The 22,787-nt window shown below is 51.7% G+C and overlaps 1 protein-coding gene and 1 long non-coding RNA gene across 6 annotated transcripts in view; one reads left to right on the top strand and one right to left on the bottom strand.

Annotated features, from left to right (window-relative positions):
- Nucleotides 1-22,787, top strand: part of PLXNA2 (plexin A2) — a 206,089-nt gene that overhangs the window by 84,107 nt on the left and 99,195 nt on the right. For 2 of the 5 annotated variants that reach the window (XM_025429788.3, XM_049112062.1), the window contains exon 4: nucleotides 11,109-11,243. In XM_025429788.3, the coding sequence (XP_025285573.1) occupies nucleotides 11,109-11,243 (135 nt within the window). Of the gene's footprint in view, nucleotides 1-11,108; nucleotides 11,244-14,606; nucleotides 16,831-18,095; nucleotides 19,075-19,133; nucleotides 20,262-22,787 lie in introns of those variants that run through there. The other 3 variants (XM_049112064.1, XM_049112063.1, XM_049112065.1) reach the window with 3 other exon arrangements.
- LOC112648328 (uncharacterized) lies at nucleotides 3,229-21,208 on the bottom strand. The gene is made up of 4 exons (XR_003128923.3): nucleotides 20,952-21,208; nucleotides 20,330-20,432; nucleotides 5,701-5,867; nucleotides 3,229-3,968 (listed from the first exon to the last, which is right to left on the bottom strand). It is a non-coding gene; the product is annotated as an uncharacterized LOC112648328 (long non-coding RNA).

The following is a 22,787-nucleotide window of genomic DNA, read 5'->3' as shown; positions in this document are numbered from 1 at the left end:
ACTTCAGCCCTGACCGGCCAGTCAACACCTATCAGCAGGGAAGATTGAGGTGTGGGGCTTGAAAGATCAAGAAGGGAAACCGAGAAACCTAAGAGGCTGCTCAATGGGAGACCCGTGTGCCCCTTAATTTCTATCACCTCCAAGTGTGATCTGGCTTCATGGGTTGATTTTTTTTTAAGGTTGTTTTTTTTTTCCCAGACTGTCCCTAAATCATTCCCGTCAGTCTTAATCCCAGTCGCCTGCTCATATCCTCAAGTGAAGAATTCCACAGGCTGCTGCAATGTGGCCACTCCCTGGATGAGGTGATGTCGGCTGTCCACACGCCAGGAGCACGCAGCACCCTGGGTAGTGGGAGCTCCTGGGGTCCGGAGGACGCGGGGAGGCTGGACGAGAACGGGGCTGCACGTCGCTGACCGTGAGCCCACTGGGGGCTCTGCTGATGCCCAGAGAAAGGCAGCACAGAGCTCGCTCCTCACCAGGCCGGGCACTGCCCTCTCCTTCCCCCTCCCCGGTGAGCCCCTGGCACCTGCTGTCCCATTGTAGCCAGCCACCTGCAGGGTCTGCATCCTGGCGCTGTGCCCAGAGGCCGCGGGGCGTCGGTGCAAGGAGGGGCCTGACGTCGAGGAGGGGCCTGACCTCGAGGAGAAGCAGGTGTCCAGTTAGAGAGCGCAAGGTGACCGGGAGGGGTCTCGGGGCAGCGATGACAGGGAGGAAAGTGAGAGTCAGCCACAGACCTGATCAGAGCCCTGGCTCGACAGGCCCCATCTCCCCCCACCTTGATGAGAATGATCTGGCCCCAGAAGAATAGCAATGAATTAATTAGGGGTCTGTTGTCACAAAGCAGCTCATTATTAAAGTCCTTCTCCTGGGAGGGGAGATGGAGAAAGGTGTGAAGACGACAGCTAGTCAAACAGAATCTTTTAAAAGAGCCAGACCCTCCCCCAGCTGTCTGTTGTGCCCTTGGGCTCAGCCGGGAAGTCAGACGTAGCAGAGCACGGGGGCACCCCTGGGCTGGTGTCTCGGGATTGCAGGGCAGAGGCCTTCTGGCCTCCCTTCCCTTCCCTCTCCTCCTCTGATGTGGTTTCCCAGACCCCAGCGCTGAGCCCATCTTTGCCAACTTAACCCTTGCTTGCTCGCTGCCTCTGAGCCAGCCGAGCTCTGGCTTGGTGGCCTGGAGTTCTTCTCCGTAGAAGCACCTTGAGCGGCTAGGGTGCTTTCCTCCCAGGAGCTCTTGGCGGTCCGGTGGGGAGCCCAACAGCCACCTCGACAGAGGGAAGTGAGCACAGCGTGCTTGTGGGCCAGGCTCCAGAAGATCCGATGGAGGGTGGGGAGGATGTGCAAAGTGAGAGTCTCTCTTTTTTCCACTCAGTATTTTCCGGAGATGGGGAAACAGAGGCCTACAAAAGTGAAGGCCATGCTGGCTCTTCCACCCACCAGCCCCGTGACCTGGAGGTCACCTCATGCCTCTGAGCCTCTGTGTCTTCATCCATAACATGGGACTATTAGAGTTGTTGTGAGGCTGTAATGAGAGAGTGTGTATTGAGCGCTTAGCACAATATCTATCAATAATGGGGGTTAAATGAATGTGAGCTGTGGCTAATGTTCCGTTCCTACCCAGTTGCAGGAACAGGGATTCATTCACTCCATCGGGGGGGGGGGGGGGTGATGGAAGCCCTATGATGTGTACAGCAGCACTGAATGCAGTAAGGCATAGGAGGCTGTACCCGTGTCTGTTTTCTAGTAACTTAACAGTCTTAGAAGAGATCATCACGTGTGTTCACAGGTCACCATGCCGAGAGACTCACTAGGGACTATGGGAGTTCAAAGGGGAGATCAGGATGGGCTTCCTAGAGGAGGGGGCATTTGGGTTAGGCCTTGAAGGATGGTTAGGATCCAAGAAGGAGAATAAATTGTCAAGCCAAGACATGCAGACCAAAAACCTGGAGACCTAATTGGAGAATGATGAGAAGGCCATGCTAGCTAGACCCCGGAATGACAAGTAAGGGGACGTGAACGTTTCTAAAGTCTCACCGGAGGCAATGAAGGGTGTTCTGTGTTGTAGGTACATGGGTGCATGCGATGATTTACTTTCTTTTTTTTTTTTTTTCGTATTCCCAAAGTAGTGTATGTTCATCATTAAAAAAAAAAAAATTAGGAGTGAGATAAGCAAGGGAAAGAAAATTACAAACACCTGAAATTTAAGGATTTTGCATACAGAAAAGGCAGGATCAAATAAGTGTTTTAAGAAGATTAATCTGGCAGCGTTGGTAGAACAGATTACAGCGGGAATATGCTGGAGGCAGGGAGATTTCTCAGGTTATTGCTGTAGCACAGATAAGAGGCAATGAAGACTCGGGCCTCACCCGTTAGCGGTGGGACGAGAGACGCAGCGGCGCGATGTGCTCGCCCCGTCCCTGGGCTACCGCGCATTTCCGCAGCGTGGTGTACGCAGGCCACATGCATTTGCTCAATGACTTCTCCTTTTAAAATCTCAGGGAGCCTCCTGTGTTCAGGCACAAGCCCGGTGCCAGATAGCTGTGCTCACAAGTCTAGGCCTCCCTTCCCATTCTTACAGCTTTAAATGTCATCCTCGGTGTTAATGAAAGCTGGAGATTACGGTTCCAGATTATAAAATGCAGGGCAATTTTAGGCCATTGAAAAGAATGAGTTAATTAAAGAGGGTAATAACCCTCTTAACTGCCCCACCCTTTGCTCTTTCTCCAGACTGCAGGTGGCCTTCCTTGTCATAGTAGAGGAGACAGCTGTAGGATCTATTTTGTTCCCCAGGACTTATCTCCAGGGGCACCGAACACTTTTTAGATGTAAGTCCTAGTTCCAGTGCAGGCATCGTCCTCTCCGTTTGACTTAGGGAGAAGCGGGGCCCCAGAGGGAGCCTAATGAAAGAGACCCAGTTCAGGCTTTGGAATCAGGAAGATTCAGCTCTGAGCCTGGCTCTGTCCCTAACTTGCCCTAGACGCTTAATGTTTCTTATTCTGTGAAATGGGGAGGCCGACGTCACACTGTTCAAGATCATTGATGTTTCTCGCCCCAACCTTTTGCACGCTGGTTGACGTGTTCAATAAATGCGTCGAACTACACTGATAAAGGCTGATGAGCAATTCGGAAGCCGTGTGTGTCGGGTCCCAGGAAGTGCTGCTTCGCTTGGCCTGGTCGCAGGGCCTCCGGGGGGGTGGGGCCGGGCATTTCCAAGGCGGTTAACCTGGGCGGCAGCCTGCCCGATTCTCACCACACCCAGTTCCAGAGTTTGATAAGAAAGCCTGCATCCCCCTCCACCTGGGCCCTGAAGGGTGCTTCTGAATCGTGCCCCGTTCACAAAAAGCCCAAGAAGTTAGGCGCTATCCTCAACCAGGTGGGGTATCCCCAGGCCAAGAACCTGTGTGCGGTGCCGCGAGTGGGGATTCTGAGAGCCCCACGTGGCTAGAGCTTCGGGCAAACAGAGATTTCCGGTTGGCAGAGATTGCTCATCATTTTTTATTCATTCCTCCCCCACTCCTGAATGCTCGCCACCCCCCGCAACTCTGCGCGCTCCCCGTGAATTATTGCTCTGCTGCTGTGTGATGTGATTTCTTCGGAGGCTGCTTAATGCTTCAACTGTCCCCCGCCAGTGTTGATCTTATTGTTTCCCAGAACAATCAAGTGCTTCCGCTGCCCTTGGCAACCTCATCTGGTTCCCGGATCCTCCTCACTGGCCCAAGTCTTGAACTGGAGCAGGGTTGACGGGTGGGGCTGGTCCCAGACAGAGGGAGAACGGAGAGATGGGATTCTTTTGCTTCTAGATCTTGATGTCACTCTCTGCTGAGTCATACAGGGAGAGAGGCCCCTGGGAGAGAGAAGTTGGTGCCCTTGTGAAACGCAGCTGGTCGTTAACCACAGGAAGGTGTGAAGCAGAGGCTGCTCCTCTCGGTTCTGTGGGCCCCGGGGGTCAGTGGTCACTCGGCCATCCACCCCTGGCTGGTGAGGAGCAATGAAGCCGCAATTTAGAAAAAGAGACTCTCAATCCAGCCAGTCTCCTCAACCGAATCTCTGAACACTTGACTTATAGTCATTGCTCAATAAATATTCACTACATCACCTATTCTAACCCAGGCTCTTAATTCTCACTGTTCCCAGATGCAGAAGTCCAGAGAACAAATGGTTTCTCTCGGGAGCCCCTCCCCACATTCCGGGAGAAAGCCTTCCATGGCTTAGCCTTCCATGAAGGAAGAAATCCAGAAGCCTCAGGATCATGAACCCCTCTGCTAGATCATCCACCCCCCAGTTTAATATTTAGGGCAGATTCCTAACATGCACAGAAAGGGAAATAATTGTACATGGAAATGTCAATCTCCAGTGTCAAAGCCCCAGTGATTGACCGACATCTCACTGGGGTCCAATGCTAGAATCATCTGCCTATATGTGGGTATGGGTGTGTGTGTGTGTGTGTTTGTGTGTTTGTGTCTATGCACATGCAGGCAGGGGTGGGGGCAAAATTCTCAAAGTTTAGCATATCTTAGTGACCTCCTTCCTTTTCAGGGACAGGAGGGATCCTTGGCCTTGTCTCTCCTCTTCCTCTGCTCTCTTGGTTCATTGCAACCCACAGACTGAGTTTCCCTGGCTCCTATATCCCTCTCCGTTGTTCAAGCATTTAGGGCCGGGCTCCCAGCTGTCCTCCGGGGATCCTCAGCCTACTGGGTTGTGACTCTGGATGGGTAGTTAATATTTGCACAGCTCCAGGGGAGGAAGGATCAGAAGCACCCTGGAAGGTGCTACTGCCTCTGTGGGTGTGTGTGCCCATGCGCGTGCGTATGTGTGCGGGATGTAGGGAGGAAGGATCTCAGAGACCGAATTTACCAAAGCCTTCAATCTATAAATAATTCGGGTCATGAAGCTCTACAAAAATAAACTTCAGCTAGAATCCTCTCGCACAGCACTAACTGCACAGCTGCAGATACACCCGCCCATCAACTCACCCCCAGGTTCAGTCTGAGCAGCGCCAGGCCTGCCCCACCTCGTCCCCCTTTAAACGTCTACATGTTTCTATGTGTGTGTGCACATGCACACAGACACACATACACATTCACAGAGCACGCAAGCCCTGAGTCCTGAGGCAGAGATAAAATCAAGTAATAAAGGCCTCTTCCAAAGTGACTTCTCGGACATAAAGTGACAAGACCTGCAGAAATTGTTGTCGAGCCCTCAATAAACGCACATCAAAAGTCTCATCTTCTCCAAAACGCTCAAGTCTGAGAAACCAAGTTTCCAAGAAATCTGGGCTCAGACATAACAATAACACTCTTCTACTGACATCACACTTGAAATTAGCCAAAGAACTCACATTTCCACTCCTGCTCATCCATTCAGCCTCCCGCCCAAGGCCTGCCTCCCACCCTGCCCTCCCAGGACCCCCTCGGGCAAACTCCTCTCACATGGGGTAGCTCCTGTGTTTGTGAAGACTGGTTGGCTTGTCCGTTCCCTAGCTCCTGGGGCTTCCTAAGGGGATCTTTCTCCCCCTCGGTGTCCCCAGCGCCAAGCACAGGCCCGGCTCACGGCAGGTGCGTAATAAATGGATATTGGACCGTCCTGAAATGCATAGCTAATAACTCATTTCATTCCCCCAGCATCCTTTTTGTGCCCATAAGGACAGGAGTTCCCACTTTATTTGGCAGCTACAGAAACTATTACGCAAACAGGGGAAGTGACTTGCCTGAGGTCACATAGCCAATTAATGAGAACGTTGGGATTAGATGCCAGCCCTCCAGACAAGAACCGGTGCCTCCCTCTGCATGGTGATGCCTCTCAGACCAATTTGTTTCCTACTGAGAGGCCCAAGAAGAAGAAGATTCCCCGTCGTTTTTCAGCAGCCCTTGCTAAATAAATAAATAAATAAATAAATAAATAAATAAATAAATCTACTTACACTACTAGTACTACTAATAAAGTGATATTGGAGTGACAGGTCCCAAGCTGGGGCTCCATAATTTAGAGCTAAGTATGGAAGAAATTGATGCACAAGCAAAAAGGTTTGGAGGGGCCTACAGGTAAGCCAGTTAATTGGAATTGGATATGCTGATTTGAATTGGATGTTCAAGTAAAGAGGCTGTCATTAATTTCTGCGCCGGCCTAGCTGTGGTTTAAAGGAAAGCACTAATGGGATTACGATTTCCTTCTCATTTAGCAGAGGCCCCTCCCACCCAGAGGGCCAGGGAGTCGTGCGCGGGCCCCCCACACACTGTCCCTCACATCGTCCAGCCCCTCCTGTTACCCTCTCTTAGGAGAGTCACAGAGCGCCTGAGAAATGGGGCCGGGTGGGGGATCCCCAGCTCTGCCGCCCTTTAGCTGTGTGATCTTGGGAAGGCCACCGGACTCGCCCTGGCCTCAAATTTCCTGCCTGTGAAATGGGAATAATAATGATAACACTTACCTCAGGGGTTCCTATAAGGATAAGACAGTTGATTTTTGTTCTGTACCTTCAATAGCGCTTCCTTAGCACATGGTGAAAGCAATAGCACGGTCGCTGTTACTAAGTTCTTTTTTTAAAGATTTTATTTATTTATTCGTGAGAGACACACAGAGAGAGGCAGAGACACAGGCAGAGGGAGAAGCGGGCTCCCTGTGGGGAGCCCGATGTGGGACTCGATCCCGGGACCCCGGGATCACGCCCTGAGCCAAAGGCAGGCGCTCCATCGCTGAGCCACCCAGGCGTCCCCTGTTATTAAATTCTTGAGGCAAACGGGGTCCTTTGAAAATTCACCCAAGTCTGTGCTACCGCCTTCAGGTAGGGCCACATTGAGCCGTGAAGTGACAGAAGTTATCCTGAGTTCAAACCCCCCCAAGAAGGTTGCAGGGTCCTGCGGTCACTCATGCTGTGGCCAGGGCTCTGTGCAACAGGAATTCTTGCTGGAACCAGCCTGAATCTCCCTGCGTGACAGTGTAGGCACAGTCTGTCTTTTCTCGGTCTCAGTAAAGACTGTCCACCCTCTGCTGCGGCAAACTGGGCCTCTCATCCTACCTTGTGAGCTTTGTCCAAGCAGAATGGCCTCGGTAGCTTCTGGGTGTCCACTGAGGCCAGGCCCTCTCAGGAGAGGAGGAGCCCAACCAGAAAGCCACGTTCAAGTGACTCTCGCACCCCTGTGCGCATCACGTCCCTCCTCTGCCCCAGCTCCTCCCCTGCCCTGTGCAGCTTGGGCCGGTGACACCCTTCTCTTGGACTGGTTTGTGACCTATTTCAGCCCGTTGTGGTCCTTGTGGTCATTGAAACCTGGCCCTGGGGACACACGCTTAAGAGCTGAAAACTGTGTCACAGCAGTTTAGTTATTCTGGGACAGCACAGAATGGACTCGATGTGTTGGATTTAAACATCCCACCTCTGCTGGGGACTCCCAGACCATCACTGCACCACTACCATCCTGTGTCGAGTAAGGATAGAGACAACTTGGAATCTCAGAACTTTCGGAGGCAGAGCAGTCTGGGAAACTGTGCCCTTGGCCCACAGCAGCACCCTGGTCCCCGGTGGCCGTCATGGGGCCCTGTCTCCATCATCAGCCGTGTGCTCTCCTCTGAGCCCCACAGGCTGGAGCCGGGTTGAACCCCAGGTGCACCACTGGCTAGCTGTGAGCCTGGAGTGGAAGAGCTTAGGTGAGGGGAGCTCCAAAGCCCTTCTAGCTCTAGCACTTGCTACTGTGGTTCTCCTGTGACCGGCACCGAGCCGATCGCCTCGGCCTGTTAGGCAGATGGCAAGCCCAGGCACAGAGTCTGGACAGAAACCCAGGGAACCCTGCGTCCCAGACCTATAGTCTGCCCACTTGGGCATGTTGCCCAGAGGGAGTACAGGGCGTTAGGGAGGGAAAGATCTCTGCCGCCTGCTGCCCATTTGGCTTCTCCTGCTCCCTGCCTGCCTGCCAGCTTCCCTGCCACCACCCCATGCCCTTTGAGTCCCCTGCCTCCTGGCCCCATTCTCCTTCTCCTGTGCCCTCCCGCTGGTGTCTCACAGGTCACACAACCTGGAGGCAGAGAGCATGGGATGAGAGAGTAAGTGGAGAGGCACAGACTTCTTGGGCTGTAGTGCTCTTCCCTCCAGGGACTTAGACTGAGTGAAATAGGATCGCTTAGTTCAGGTTCAGTCCCAAGAACAGTTTCTGTTCTGGTTTGGTGTTAGCTTTGACATTTGAGAGTTATGTAGGTTTGATTCTGGCTTCAACTGCGTTATTAAAAGATTGGGGTTGCAGATGGGAAAAAAAAAAAAAAAAACCTGCTTAGATCTTTGATTCAGGAAAGTTAATGGCTGGATTGGTCCTAAGTGGGACACAGCAGAGTGTGTGATGATAAGTTGTCTTTGATTCCATTCCAGCTCCAAGCTGGCCGTGGGTACCATCCAGTCGCGGGGACCACCGAGGGAAGGCCAGACTTGCGGCATTCCTCCTTCTGACTTTGTGTCCAGGTGCTGCTGGGGAGGCAACCAGGTGCCCAGGCTTGTGGGGAGGAGGCCGCCCCAGCTGGCAGAGGGCTCACTAGCCTCCCCCGGCAGGGAGATCTTGGGTCGGGCCTGAGGGAGGGTGTGGTTCCACGGCTCCTGGGGCTGAGCAGTACCTCGAGGAGCTCCAATCTCCCTGAAGAAGAGCAGCTGTCATAGGGAGGGTGATGAGAACCACTGGACCCTTTTCCCTTCAAAGGGACAAACAGAGCCTGAACACCCCCATATAATGGAGACAGGAAACCCAGGTCAAGCCAGCCAGAAGCCATGCAATTGCATCTTCTCTTTACTTTCTGCAATAGCCCAAGAATTTTTTTTTTTGACTAGAAACTACTATATTTCTGGAAGGATCTCAAGGAAATTTCAGATCTGCCCATCTAAGAGAGATTGCTGCAGCTTCGTGTGTGGGGGGAACCTTCTTAATTGTGCAGCATTTTCGGAGGTAGGGGCCCTTCCCTCTGGTTGAATCCATAATCATACTTGCACCTGGGTAGAGGGTAGTAACCTCAGTCTCATGACGTCATTGCCGACCGCAGCGTCTTCCTTCACCCTCTGAGAATGAATTCAATGACTCCCCCCGCCCCTCTCAAGCCCCTTCCCCTGGATGCAACAGCTTTGAACATAGGAAGCCACTAGCTAGGCAGAAAAAGGGCAAAGGGGAGTTTGCTGTGGCATCAGGCCCCAAGCTTGGCCCTTGGGATGACTAAGTCTCGGTCCTTGCCCTCAGGAGCTCCTGGTGTGGGAGAAACAGGCAGAGGGAAGGGTATGGTTAGAAGTACAAGAGAAAAATGAAAGGGAATGCAGAGAGGCAGCCCGAATCCTACTGTCTTCCAGAGAAAATGCCTTTTGACCTCACTTTGATTTAGCACTAGAGTTCACGAGACTTTATCAGCTGGTTCAGGGTTCATGTCCTTTCAACAAGTATTTCTCAAGCATCCCCTTTGATCCATCACCAGCTAGGTTCCCGAACCCATTCTAGTCCTCCGAGGGTTATTAGAGAAATAGAAAACACATCCCTGCCTTCACAGTGTTGACAGACTTACGCACGTGTGAGACAATTAGAGAACAATGAGAATGGATCGTCAATACGTGGTAGCTAGTACGTATACAATGAACAGATCAATTGATTATAATCCTGAGACAAAATGTCTAATAGAAAAAAAAAAAGGCATCGGGGTGATGAGCAATTAGAATGGTGGTGAGATTAGGGGAGGCCTCGTAGAGAAAATAGGGTTCGAGTTAGAGGGGTTTTGAGATGGGCTGAGGACAGAGGAAACAAGTTGGGGTGGGGATTGGTGGTCAGCTGTGCTGTTGGGAACAAGAAACCTGAAGGCAGGAGCATATTCAAACCGAGGACTCCTGGATGCCAGCTTTTTGTAGGACCTTAGGACTGTCTTCTGCTGAGGCTACACAGAGCTGAATTCTTTTCTTTTTTTTTTAAAGGTTTTATTTATTTATTCATGAGAGACACAGAGAGAGGCAGAGACACAGGCAGAGGGAGAAGCAGGAGCCAATGTGGGACTCGATCCTGGGACCCTGGGATCATGCCCTGAGCCAAAGGCAAGACACTCAGGCACTGAGCCACCCAGGCGTCCCTACACAGAGCTGAATTCTACACAGGGCTTAGACTAGCCCTGTCGAACCCCCCCAGACCAGCCACGTCCACATCACCTGGGAATTTGTTGGAAGTGAGAATTCTCCAGCCTCATTTCCGCTGAATCAGAAACTCCGGGGGCGGGCTCAGCTGTACATTTTCCCAAGACCCCGAGGTGACTCTCAAGGCATGCTGGTTTGAAAACCGCTGGACTCCATCGCTGCTTCTAGACCTTGGCTGCTCATCAGATTCACCTGGGGAGCTTTGAATCCCAAAGAAGATGCCCGGGCCCCACCCACAGAGGTTCTGATTAACGGATCCGGCTCTGGCATTCGTATCTTTTACAACTCCCCAGATGATTCCGATGTGCAGCCAGGGCTGAGAAGCAGTGAACTTGATGGTGTCCGAGTCCTTTCTGACTTATTATCTAGACCTGGGCTCTGAGAGTCTGAGCCAGGATTCCTGGCCCCTGCCAAATCCCAGGGTGAATTTGCACACATGCAGGGGATATATTTGGGGTCAGAAAGTCCTTCCTGAGAGTCTAAAATCTTGAATCTCTTGATTCCCAGCTTTTTGATAGTTGATAGGATTGTTTTACCCCACCTGAGACAGAAGTACTGCAATCAGATATTGAGTCTCCTACCCCAAACACCAGAAAGTGTGTGCAAGCAAGCACACACTCACACACACACACACCCTCCACAAAGTGCTGTCAATTTATGTAGACACACGCAACAATAACCACATCGGAATATTCAGAATCGCTCCTAAGGGCACATATGCACACACAAATGAACCCATCATCAGAAATGGGACAGACCCAGCACACTCAGACCACTTGGACAGGATTTCTCTTGCTGGAAGCTGGGCTGCTTGAACTGAGAAGCACCTCTACCGTCCCTGAAGCCTGGTCTGGTTCAGAGTAGCAACTGGGGATAGGGTGGGGGATTATCTTCGGGAAAGCGACCTGCCCGAGGCTGAAACAGGTAATCCCACGGGGGACTGCTGAGTATGGATGCTGAGGATGCCTTGTTTCTTTTGCAGATTCGAGCCGATGGTCCCCCCCATGGAGGGGTCCAGTACGAGATGGTCTCTGTGCTCAAAGACGGAAGCCCGATCCTCCGGGACATGGCCTTCTCCATTGATCAGCGCTACCTGTACATCATGTCTGAGAGACAGGTAAGTGCTGACATCAATCCTTTCTTTTGGAAGCCCAGGAGTAACTGATAACCTGTGACCTTTTGTTCAGAAACTGTTCCATCTAACAAGAGAGACCTCTGGGCTGGCTGCTTGGGGGTCTACGAGGAGGCAGAGTCCTTGGAGACTTTTTCAGGGAGCCAGAGAGAAGCAGCCAGGCCAGCCACTTCCCGGAGGCTTCTCTCTAGGCCACAGCCCCTGTCTCAGTGTGTGATGAACAGCCCCGCAAGAACAGGCCAGACTGCATGGAGCAGCTTGGTGTGATTAGGAGGTAGATTTACGGCTCCCGGGCCCACAGAGTCTGCTGCTCAAGGGAGCCAAAGAAGTGTAAATAATCCAGGCCTCCTGGCTGGGCCTGATCCTGGGAGAGACAGACCCAAGATAGGGCCCCAGAAGGAGATAAAAATCGTGGCCTGAGTCACAGTCTGATGCCAGTAGGAGCTGGCCAACTCTGGGAAGCCAAAGTCGACCTGGGAAATAGACTTCTACCCTCTGCAGGGTAACAGTGAAGCAGGTGCGCCGCCTTCTCTGCTGGAGCATTATTCCCCCCAAAGTGTTTTTGCTCTGAATGTATGTGAGCAAAGAGAAGGTAAATGCAGGTGAGCCATGGTGATGGGCAAGAGAAGCAGGGAAAATAGCGGATTCACAAATTAATGGAGATACAGAAAGCCAAGCAAAGACCTTTAGAGAGGCTGGTTCCTTCCATTCGTTCAGTCAGTGGTGTCTACAGTTGTTCAGCAGGAGCAGTGGTCTTAGCATTGACCTGAACATGGCAGGTAAGAGAAAAGGCCCAAGAAGGAGAAAAAGGGTTGTGAATCTGTCTTGGTGGCCAAAGTCCCTGCCTTGGACTAAACAGAAATGTTGGGCTAGAAGACCAGTGAGCGTTCACGAGGTGCCTCCCAGCTCATGAGTGTTTGTCATTCCCAAAATACCCTGCAAAGATTCCAGGTGTACTCAGCGAGCAACATCTTGCCCAGAATCCTCTTGTCCTCTTTTTTTTTTTTTTTTTTGAATGTAAGAATTCTGAATCCCCGGATGAGAGAAGAGTGGAAGGAAGAAGGAAGAGACAAATGGGCACATGATGGCATTAAGGGAAGCAGTGAGGCAGCTCTAACTCAAAAACTGCTTCTTCAGAACAGATGACACTAATCATATGCAGATTGCATGCAAATTATATATAGATCCTCTTGAACCCACCTGTCTTTTTACCTTCTTTCATATGACCCCTCAGTTGAGGCATAAACTGCAGGTGCAGATGGGAATTTGGTGGAGCTGGAGGAGGCTTAGCCTAACCTACAGTGGGTAAGACAGTCTTGGAAATAAACAATGATGTCGCATTCTAATAAAACAGCCTGTGGGCCCTAACAAAGTCCCTTTCTGGGAATATATTTACCAGGAACAATGTGCTGGGGAAACATCAAAATGAATGGGACTTGGCTAGCTACCTTCAAGCTGCTTACAATCTAACAAGGGAGAGAGACAGGTAGCCAGTTATCTGTAACATCCCATTGAAGCCTGTCACTACTCTGTCTTTCCTTCCTGTTCTTCTCTATTTATGGACATAAGGCTATTTCTTTTTTTTTTTTTTTTAAGATTTTATTTATTTATTCATGAGAGACACACGCACACAGAGAGACAGAGACACAGGCAGAGGGAGAAGCAGGCTCCATGCAGGGAGCCTGACGTGGGACTCGATCCCGGGTCTCCAGGATCGGGCCCTGGGCTGAAGGCGGCGCTAAACCGCTGAGCCACCCGGGCTGCCCATAAGGCTATTTCTTAAACAAAAACAGTAGATGCTCACCATGCAAATTCAGGCAATACACACAGAAAAGAAAATAGCAATGAGTCCCCAGACGGGACTACCCAAAATGTAACACCATGTTAACATTGGGTAAACACCATTCTAGACACTTCTGCAGGGCAATCCTCAGACAGAGGGCTGGATGGATAGATGGCGGTCCAGATAGGTGGATAAAATGGTGGTCAGAGGGATCCAACAGACCCACAACATAAGTGATATTTTCAGAACACGTTATGGGTGGTTGAGGACCAGGCAGGTAATTCTGGGTAAAAGCACTCGCTTGGGTTTTCTGAGTCCGGTGCCGTAGAAGAGCACTGCCAGCAAATAGAAGTGACCAGTGAGGACTTAGTGGAGCTGAGAAGATGCCAAGGCTCATATTTTGGCTGCATATCTGTTTCTCAAATGGGATGCTTTCTGAAATTACATTCAAAATGTGGCCAAAGGAGAGGGGCCTGATCCAGAGCTGGAGGCCAATGAGTGGCCTTCGGGAACTCAGATGACCCGTTGAGATCATATCCGGTGTCACCTCCAAGAGCATCAGCCCTGGCTCAACCAAGTGTCCACACAGCTTATTTCTAAGTGTCCTGGCCTTTGTCCTCCTCTTCAGCCACAACTGTATGGTTCTTGTTATAATCTGCACCCAACAGGGAGGGGCTCGGCGGTAGCCAGTCACACTGAGCAGGTATGAGAAGAATTTGGGGTTAATACCATGGGGCTGTCTCCAATCAGGTGAGATATTAGTCCAGAGAGCTCCCCATGCCAGGTGGAGCTGTGATCCGTGGGCAGAGTCTGAGGGGGATTTGTGGCAGAGCTCTGAGACCTGTCACCCCGAGAGCTGTAAATCATGTAGAAATAGGTAGCTAGGTGATTCCACCTGGGGCTGGGCGCAGGGATGAGGGCCAAGAACAGCTCAGGAGGCCCATCTGTCTCAGGCCAAGCAGCTGAGTACAGCTCGGACATGTTTCAAGAAACAGTTTCATGTGTGGGGATGAGGATGGAGTCGGTTGACTTGGGTTCTAGTCCAGTGGTTGCTAAATCTGGAAGCATGACCCTCTCCCAGGTCTGGTTTCCTCCCTCATGAAATAGAGGAGCTGCTTCAGGTACTAGGATTGTCCCTGAAGTCCAAAACTCTGATTTAGATCCTGTCTTAACATTTCACAGCCACGTGGCCTTAAACCAGTCACTTGGCCTCACCATGCCTCACAGGGGTCAAACGTGAGGCTCAGCAGAGGGGAGTTTCTTCCTCACTGCCTCCCATGCCTCACAAACCCATGTCGTGGAGCTTCTGTATGGCCACTTCTGGCTCTCAGGCCTTTATGATTCTGGCTCAGGAAGGTGGTGACCATGAGTGATGATTAAGGGGAAATGAAGTGGTCGCGTTGTATAGCCGGTGTCCTCAGGATGAGCCCCGAGGTCTGTGTCCTAGTCCCAGCCCACCTCTAGCTAGCTGGGTAGCCTGGACTCTTAGGTTCTCAGAGGTTCAGTTTCCTCCTTTTAACCATATAGTTAATAAATCTAACTCTAGACTCCCTTTCATATTAAAGAGGCCTGTCTAAGGTATGTCTTGGGACTGAGGCTCTTGTCCATCTCCAGAAGACCACACCAACACTACAGCGGACAGGCCTGAGGTTAGACCAAACGAAGAACTTTTGGAACAAGAGTTCTCTGAGGCCGTGGGTGCCCACAAGAATGTCTTCCCTGAAGGGTGGACACTGCGGAGAGGGTGGAAAGCCTGGTGGGTTATGGATAAGAGTATTCCTGTTTTGAGGCAGTGATTGAAGACTTCAGAGTTCCCTGAAAGACCTGAGACCTCAAAAGACATCATGGGAATGGGGCTTCCCATCACTTTATAATAAATCTCTGAGCAGCCTGCTGTCACCCTGGCCTTCACCTCTTGTCCCTACCTCTTGTCCCTCTGTCCCCTTCCTGCTTCCCTGGAACATGACACCTGTTGCACCTTTGGCACCACGTGAGTGTAGAATCGAGCCTCTGGTCTCCAGTTCAGGCTAAAGAGGTTTGCATCTCCCTACAGAGCTAGAACGATCCAGTCCAGCTCATTCATCGTCTCTCCCTCCCTCTCTCTCAGTTAATTACACGTAATTAAGAAATAGAACTAGTAAGAAGTGTTGGGTCGCTAGTGCCACTGCCTAACAAGCGGCTGTTAATGGACTGTTAATAGATCCAGGGCTGGCCAGTCCCAGGGGAACATTTGGGAACTGATTTCCCAATCCTGCTAATTGCCCAGGTGCCCCACGGACAGGATGCCTGGCTCTTCCCTAGAAAGTCCGCCCCGGCTTCCTCAGCAGCAAATGGGCAGATGCGATGGGTGTGAATACACGTCCTCCCGTAGCCTCAGCGTCTAATGGAAGTCAGACAGCAAGGCCGGGGGAAAGTCAGGCTACGAGCCAAGGGCAAAACTGAGGGAGAAGATGAAAAGAAACTTGATAGCCCCAGTTTCCACCCAACTTGTCAGGTTGGCCACTCCCAGATAAAGAATATAACTCTGTACTCAACGTGGTTGGGAAAGAGTATGGGTATGGAAGCAATTATTCTATTTTATACTTTAATTAGTTTGAATTAGCAGAGGGAATAGAGGCATAAAATGATCCAGCGAAGGGTGAAATGGAAAAAGGGAGTCACAGTGGAGAATGGCTCTGTGCAGGCTGGAAAGGGCCTTGGGAACAGCAGATTGGTTGGCGATGGGGGTGCGGGTGCGTGTTGGGCTGGGTGGGGGCCTGGGACGCTGCTCTCTATCTGGGGGCCTGGGAAGGCACTATAGCATAGTGGCTAAGAGCCGGAGCCTGATAAACTAAACTCCATTTCACCCATGGCCACTTGCTAGGTGTACAGGCTTGCGATCTCAGGCCGCTAAACCTCAGGTTCTTCATCTGTATAATGGGCCGAGGGGTGGTAACGGCGATGTCTGACACATAGTGCTTGTGGTGTGCGGTATGATTATTATCATATTGCTGTCAGTCTAATAATATATTAGAAGTTTTCTGAGACCCCGGAAAAGGCTAGAAGCCTGTCCTCTGAAATTATGGCTGGGACAGAATTCCCAAGCCAAGCACCTCCAACCTGCCATTCCTGCTGCTCCCTCCCAAGGGACGGCTCAGAAGCCTGTGGCCTGGCCCAATGACAGCATCAGGCTAAGTCGCTCATAATCTGCTATTTATTTTTAAAATCCAGGAATGTGCCCAGCAGACTAAACAGTCCCGCTCTCCTTGATATAGGCAGAGGCAGCCCCGGGCCCAGATGTGAGGCCCAGGAGGCCAGTGTTGCAGGCATCTGTGGAGAGAAGGGAGGGGCACCCTGGGCACCGGTCAGGCCCCAGGCCTTCAGGGTCCTGCCTGGCTGCATGTGTGGACACCTGGCCAGAAAGGGGCTACCCAGGGGGGGGCTTTTCATTTCTGGCCTCCCCAGGTAAGGAAACCATGTGTCAAAAGATGGGGCTGCTGTTCTCCAAGTAATGAGCACTCAGATCCCAGTCCTGAGTGACCTTGTGTTGGTCTTGTCACTTATTGTTACTTAGCAAATCACTTCAAAATTCTGCGACATGAAACAACCATTTCAGGGGCACCTGGGTGGCTTAGTCAGTCAAGTGTCTGCCTTTGGCTCAGGTCATGATCCCGGGGTCCAGGGATCAAGCCGTGCATGGGGCTCTGCTCAGTAGGGAGCCTGCTTCTGTCTCTCCCTCTGCCCCTCACCCTGCCTGTGCTCTCTGTCTCTCTGTCTCTCGCTCTCAAATAAATAAATAAAATCCTAAAAAAAAATTTAATAAAACCAACCATTTTATTATGTTCACAAACTATGTAAGTCAGGGACCCAAACGTGGTACATGGAAGGGGGCTTGTCTCTTTTCTACAACACAGATGACTTGGGGTGCTTAGAATTCTAGGGACTAGAATCATCTGGAAACTTCTGTCTGGGAACTAGAAGGCTGGGCTCAGCTGAGACTGTTGACCAGAGCGCTTTAGACAAGGCCTTGCCATGTGGCATGAGCCTTCCTTACAACACGGTGGCCTCGAGACGTCTTGAGCGTGGCAGGTCGTGGCAGACATAGCAGCTCAGGGCCCAGAGCGTGAGCATTCCCACAGAGAAGGTAGAATTATTGCCTTTTTGAAGCCACATTGCCTCCTCGCCTACCTTCCTCTTCACCTCTCTACCACCAATAACCTCAGGTGATTCTGATTCGGTGGCCCATGAGCATGCTTGGAGGAGACAAGGCTCAGGCAAGATAAATCCACGGTGTCCTGACCCCCGCCCCCAGGTTCATGAAAACATGGACCATCAGAGCTGGCAAGGACCATAGGGATCACACATCCTGACCCCACATGAGAACAGGGAGGCCCAGAAGGCATCCCAGCAGGTTAGCTGCTCCTTCAGTGTCATGCAATGCCCGACACCCAAGTGTGGAGTCATCGGAGCTGGCTTGACTTCCCAAAACTCACAGGGACGTGCCAGAAGCTTGAAAGCCTACTGTTGATCTGCTGAAGGTTGCCTGGTCCTAAATGCAGCTCACATTAACGTGGGCTCTGAAAGTGCTTCAGGCGAGCCTTTGAGGGAATCCATCAGGAGCGGGATCACACTGCCCGGAAATTGCCCAGACAGTGGCACACGGTTTTGAAGGGTTCTCCTGGCCCGTGTCTGTGCAGCAATATTACAGCAGCCCACTGGGGGCCCCGCCTTGGCTACGCGGGGCCGCGGTGACTTATCCCCTAGACAGGAAATGGACTTTTTAACTACCCCCGCCTTAAGTAATTCAAGAGAGTCAGAGCAAGAAAAACCTTGGCCTGGAGTTAATAGAAACAAAAGTCATTTGGAAAGACAGCAAAGCCATCCTTCTCTGAGGAGCTCGTGGGCAGGAGAGACCCCTTCCCTGGTCCTCGGTTCCCTGCCTTGGTGGAAGCTGTGTGCTGGGTGGGGAGGACGAACAGAGGGACGGGGTGGGGGGCACCCCTCCAGCCTACCAGCCCAGAGCCTCCAGCCGCCTAACCAGAGAACTAATTTTGGTTTCCTTGGGTTTGGGGCAGGGCCTACGTACTGCAAACCTGGACCTCGTACCCCAAACAAGCATTTTCAAAGGGCCTATCTGGACTCCGAAGGAATAGTCTCCTACCTGCGTCCAGAGCCACTGAGCTGCTGAACCCCGAAGGCATCTGAGGGCTTGAGGCAGGGAAAGGAAAAAACGTGGGGAACCACACTTCCAGATGTTCCCTGTGCGTTTATTTGGACATCTCAGACTATTATTTTGATTGTGCACATTTGTTTAGTCCAGGCGATAAGGCTTCCCAGGGTGCGGGCAGAGCGTGCCAAGGTGTATTTTTACAAGGCACCGCGGGGCTCAGTGACGGGGGCCCCCCCTCTGCCGGGCCTGGAGCCTGGGCTGCGTGGCGGGGGGAGTTGAGGATGTGAGCAGGCTGGACTGCAGCGGAGCCTGAGGGGCTTTGGGGAGAATTATAGAGTTTGCGGATTAGGAAAGTGAGGATAAGCGAATTTCGGCTGCACTTTTGTTTTCCAATGTGTCACTTTCAATCCAAGTCTTTGATGCACATGTGTTTCTGGTTAAGGACACGGGACCCCAGTGTGGTCCAGGAGCTGAGCTGCTCGTATCGGTGCCTTTCCCAAGGAAGAGCAGAAGCCTGCCTCCTGGGGGACGGGGTGCCGCAAAAGGTGACCACCCCAAGCCTGGGTTTTGATTTTTCCTTCTTTCTCCCTCCCACGCCCACCCCGCCCCCCCACCACCACCATTTCAAATGTTGGGGAACAGAGGCTGACACAGAGCTGATTCCCTGGCTATTAATATTCTCATTGGAACATTTTTATAATAAATATTTTCACATGAGAGAAAGGAAATGCAAACCCACCCTATTAATCAGACGCTTGGCTTGTTGTATTTAAGAGAGAAAACTCCAGCCTCTTATTTTAAAATCCTCTGGTTTGGAAAGAAATGATTGAACACAATGCCCAGGCTGGGAGAACTAGTGCCAAAAAAACTCATTTCTCTAAATGGGCAGGGGGGCTGGAGACTTTCTCTAATCCTTGGCAAGGGATTTGATTTCTCTTTCTAGGCAGGTAGACCTGAACACTGACACTCTGACTGCCCAGGATGATGTTCCTGTGACCGAGAGATGGGAAATCATAGCGTCTCAATACCCGCAGGAAACCCACCCCCCTTGTTTTAAAAGGCGAAGAGACTGACGCCCAGGGAGGGGTGTCACTACCTGGCGTCTTCCCCTGCATGACCAGGAGAAGCAGAATTAATCCTCATTAACCTGGCGCAGCTCAGCACTCTTTTCCCAACTTGACAACGGCCTCATGGGCACAGGCGAGAAAGAAAACTGGTTGCCTTTAAAGACTTTCAATTAAAAAAAAAAAAAAATTAAAAATAACCTGGGCCCAAGGGAGTCACTGAAGATGTTCCCGAGGGTCAAATTAAAATAGGGAGAGATTTGCATGTCATTTGCATGCACAGACTCATTCACTCAACAGACCGTTAAGTGTCCACCATGTATAATGCATTGAGCTGTCCACGGACAAGCCATTTGCATATGCAGATGTGGCTAGGGCAGCCCTTGTAAGGAATAGTCCTAGTCCGGCCAAATGTTAGAAGTGGGGCTGCCTGAATAGGGGCACCCTCCTGATTTCTTTCTGCTCTTTTCAATGCAACGGCAGCCCTGGGCTCTGTGCTCTTGTGGAGCAATAAATGAAATAGCATCCCTGCCCTCAGGGGGTCTCATTCTGGTGGAGGAGAAGGACGTGTAGATAAATCTCACTATAAAGTGAGCAGAGAGGTACGACGCGCTCAGCGACGGAACTAAGTCATGCCAACCAGGGCGAGACCTGTCCTTGTCCTTCCCATCTTGGGGACGTTCGCACAGAGGACTCACTGTCTCTCTGACACAGCAGTTCAGAGCGCGCCGGACCTCAGAGATTACCGAGTGAAGAGCAGCAGCCTTTTCTTTCTAGATGAGGACAGGAGTCCCGAGGGGGGACTTGACTCCTGAGAAGGGAAGGTCTACTAGCCCGGAATGTGAGGAAGCGGATCGTGGGGGTGGCGGGCTCTAGACTCGGCCTTCCTGCCAGGCCTCGAGTCCCGGCTCCACTGCGTACTGCTGTGTGAACCCTGGGCAAGTCGCTTTACCTCTCCGTGCTTCAGCGGCGGCGTCTGTAAAATGGGCATAATTATGGCATCTGCTTGAGGATTAAATCAAATGGATTGATACATAAAAAGCTCTCTGCAAAGTGTCTGGCACGCAGCACCTACCTGCTTAATAAATGTTGGTAGTCGTAATGATATGTTTACGATCGTGTCCGGGGCACCGTCGCCAGGCCCAGCCCTGCAGATCATGCTCTGCATAGAGCCACACCTAAAAAAGAAACGTAACCACCTTGCCTCGCCTCTCAGCTCTACTCTATTTAAGATGTGTTGAAATCCAACTAACATTTAGGTTGTGTTTTTCTGGTTTTCGCTTCCGAACATGACCTCAGCGAATCCCACAATCCCATGGGAGAAGTAGTATTGTCCTTGCCTCTTTTAGAGATAGGAAAGCTGAAATTCAAGTCTGGTTAAGTAATTTGCCCAGAGCCACCCAGTTGGCTGAGAGCAGAGCTAGGACTCCACCCTACCCATCTGAAGCCAAACCCACCCCTCCAGCTTCTGGAGATGATGCCCCCTGGCTGCCACCTGTGGGCGTGAGGCACCTGCCCTCCTGCTCGCTCTCCACCAGGTTCCAGATCAAGGGAAAGGCCTAGCAGTGGCTTCGAAGGCTTCAGGGAACCAGCACAGACTCGCAAGTCCTCCTCTGACACCCCCAAGGGCACTGGAGCAGGGCCTTGTTTTGTTCACTAAACCAAAAAAGGAAGTAGAGCACTGCCCAGGGCCTTACCTGGAGAGTCACCGGAGATGGCTCTGGTGGTCAGAGTGCATGGAGAGAAAGGGCCAGTCCTGGGGAAGGCAACTGCCGCTGTTTGGCCTGTGCAGGAGCCCATGCGCTCCATGTGGACTCCTTACAATGTTTGAAAGGCAGGTATCATCACCCCCACCTGACACACGAGGAAGGCTCAGCAAAGGTTAAGGGACCAGAGCAAGACCCTTCATGGCACTCCTAGGAGGCAGGGCTGGGGTGGAGGTGCAGGTCTGTGTGGTCACAAAGCTCCTGAGCTACTGGCCCTCACCCCACCACCAAGGAGGCCTAGTGGGTGATGCCATGACTCCCTTGCACCCTCTCCACCCCTATCCACAGCTGGCCATCTTTGCAAGGAGAGCAGGTCCAGAACACATGAGGCCCCAGCACCACCCTCACTGGGGACTTCTTGGGCTCTAGACGGCCTTCCGTGCTTGCCGCCTTGACTCATCCAGCCCCGCAGTGACGCCCCAGATCTCCGTAGCCTGCCTTTTCGCTCCTTCCCAGAGCTCTCTCGTGCTCCCCGTGTTGAGTTTCTGTAATTGAATGTGTTTTATTTAGACCATAACATTTAGTGCCACTTTGGATTTCCAATTAGGCTTCAATCAAACGCCGAGAGTCTGATTCGTTTTGTTGTTTTGATCAACACAAAAGATGGCAACATCAGAGGAGCCGTCGTGAAAAGTTATTTCCATGCACTGATGAGTAGGACAGTTGCTATGATGTGAAGATTCAGCTTCGGAGGTGCCAAGAGATGCACCGGGCGCCCGCGAAGGGGGGAGGGAGGAAAGGGAAATTCTGTGAACCCTTCCACGGAGCACAGTTTGAAGTTCTGAGGCGCACAGCCCATTCTCCACGTGCCTCCCCCTCGCCCACAGAGAGGGTGGGACATGGGTGCTGGGTGTTAGGCCACTTGCTGAGGCTCCTTCATCTGTGGGCTGGGGTTCTAGGTGCCCGTGCAGGGGAAAAGGGAGCTAGGTCCCACTCCTGCTGGCTGTTTGTACAAATGGCTCAGGCCTTTTATGCAGGAGATGTTCCATGAACATGGGGGTCCCATGAGATGGGAAGCTGACCTCGGGTTGCTTGCAGATCAGCCTGGGCTGTGCTCACTGCGGGGGAAAGCAGTTCTGTGCTCCTTCTCCTCTGGCCTGCTTGTTTCCAGAGCCCCACTTGCCTGCATTTTCCAAGCTGGCCCTTTGATCTTTCTGTAGCCTGCCCAGCTCAGGGACCCCAAGTCCCGAGTTCATGGTTTGCACTGCCCCACGGTTAAATTCCCAGAGCCTTTGCCACTCCACAAGGAGCAACCTCACTCCCCCTCCTGGTTATTCCCACTCACTCCCCGCTTCTTCAAACAGGTTGGGGTTTGAAATGCGCAGCAGGTGAAGGTGTGTCATCGGCTGTTGGTGGCTTAGCAAACAGTCTGGGTTCAGCCTCTGTCCCTCAAGTAATATTTAATGAGAAGAGGGAGATGGGCAGACATGAGAGTCGAGCAGAAAGAAGATTGGAAAGAGAAAAATGAACAGAGCGGAGAATGCCGTCTTAGTTAACCACTCAGCTTCCGAGCAATTTATCAAACAACCTTTGAGAACCTACCGTGAGCACAGAGTTCATCCTGACAAAAACCACACATATGCCAGGGAAACAGGAGTGTGATACAGTATGCAGAGTGCTGGGGATGCCTGACAGGTGCTACCCAACAGTCTATGAGTCAAGGAAGGCTTCCTGGAGGAGGTGTCGTTCTAGGTGACTCATGAAAGGAGAGGAGCTCACCAAGTGGAGCAAAAGGCAAAGGAGGATTTCTCAAGTGAAGGAAAGCAC

Source organism: Canis lupus, chromosome 7, assembly GCF_003254725.2.
Source record: "Canis lupus dingo isolate Sandy chromosome 7, ASM325472v2, whole genome shotgun sequence".
NCBI classification, from domain to species: Eukaryota; Metazoa; Chordata; class Mammalia; order Carnivora; family Canidae; genus Canis; species Canis lupus.
This window is presented reverse-complemented; position numbering and strand designations above follow the sequence as displayed.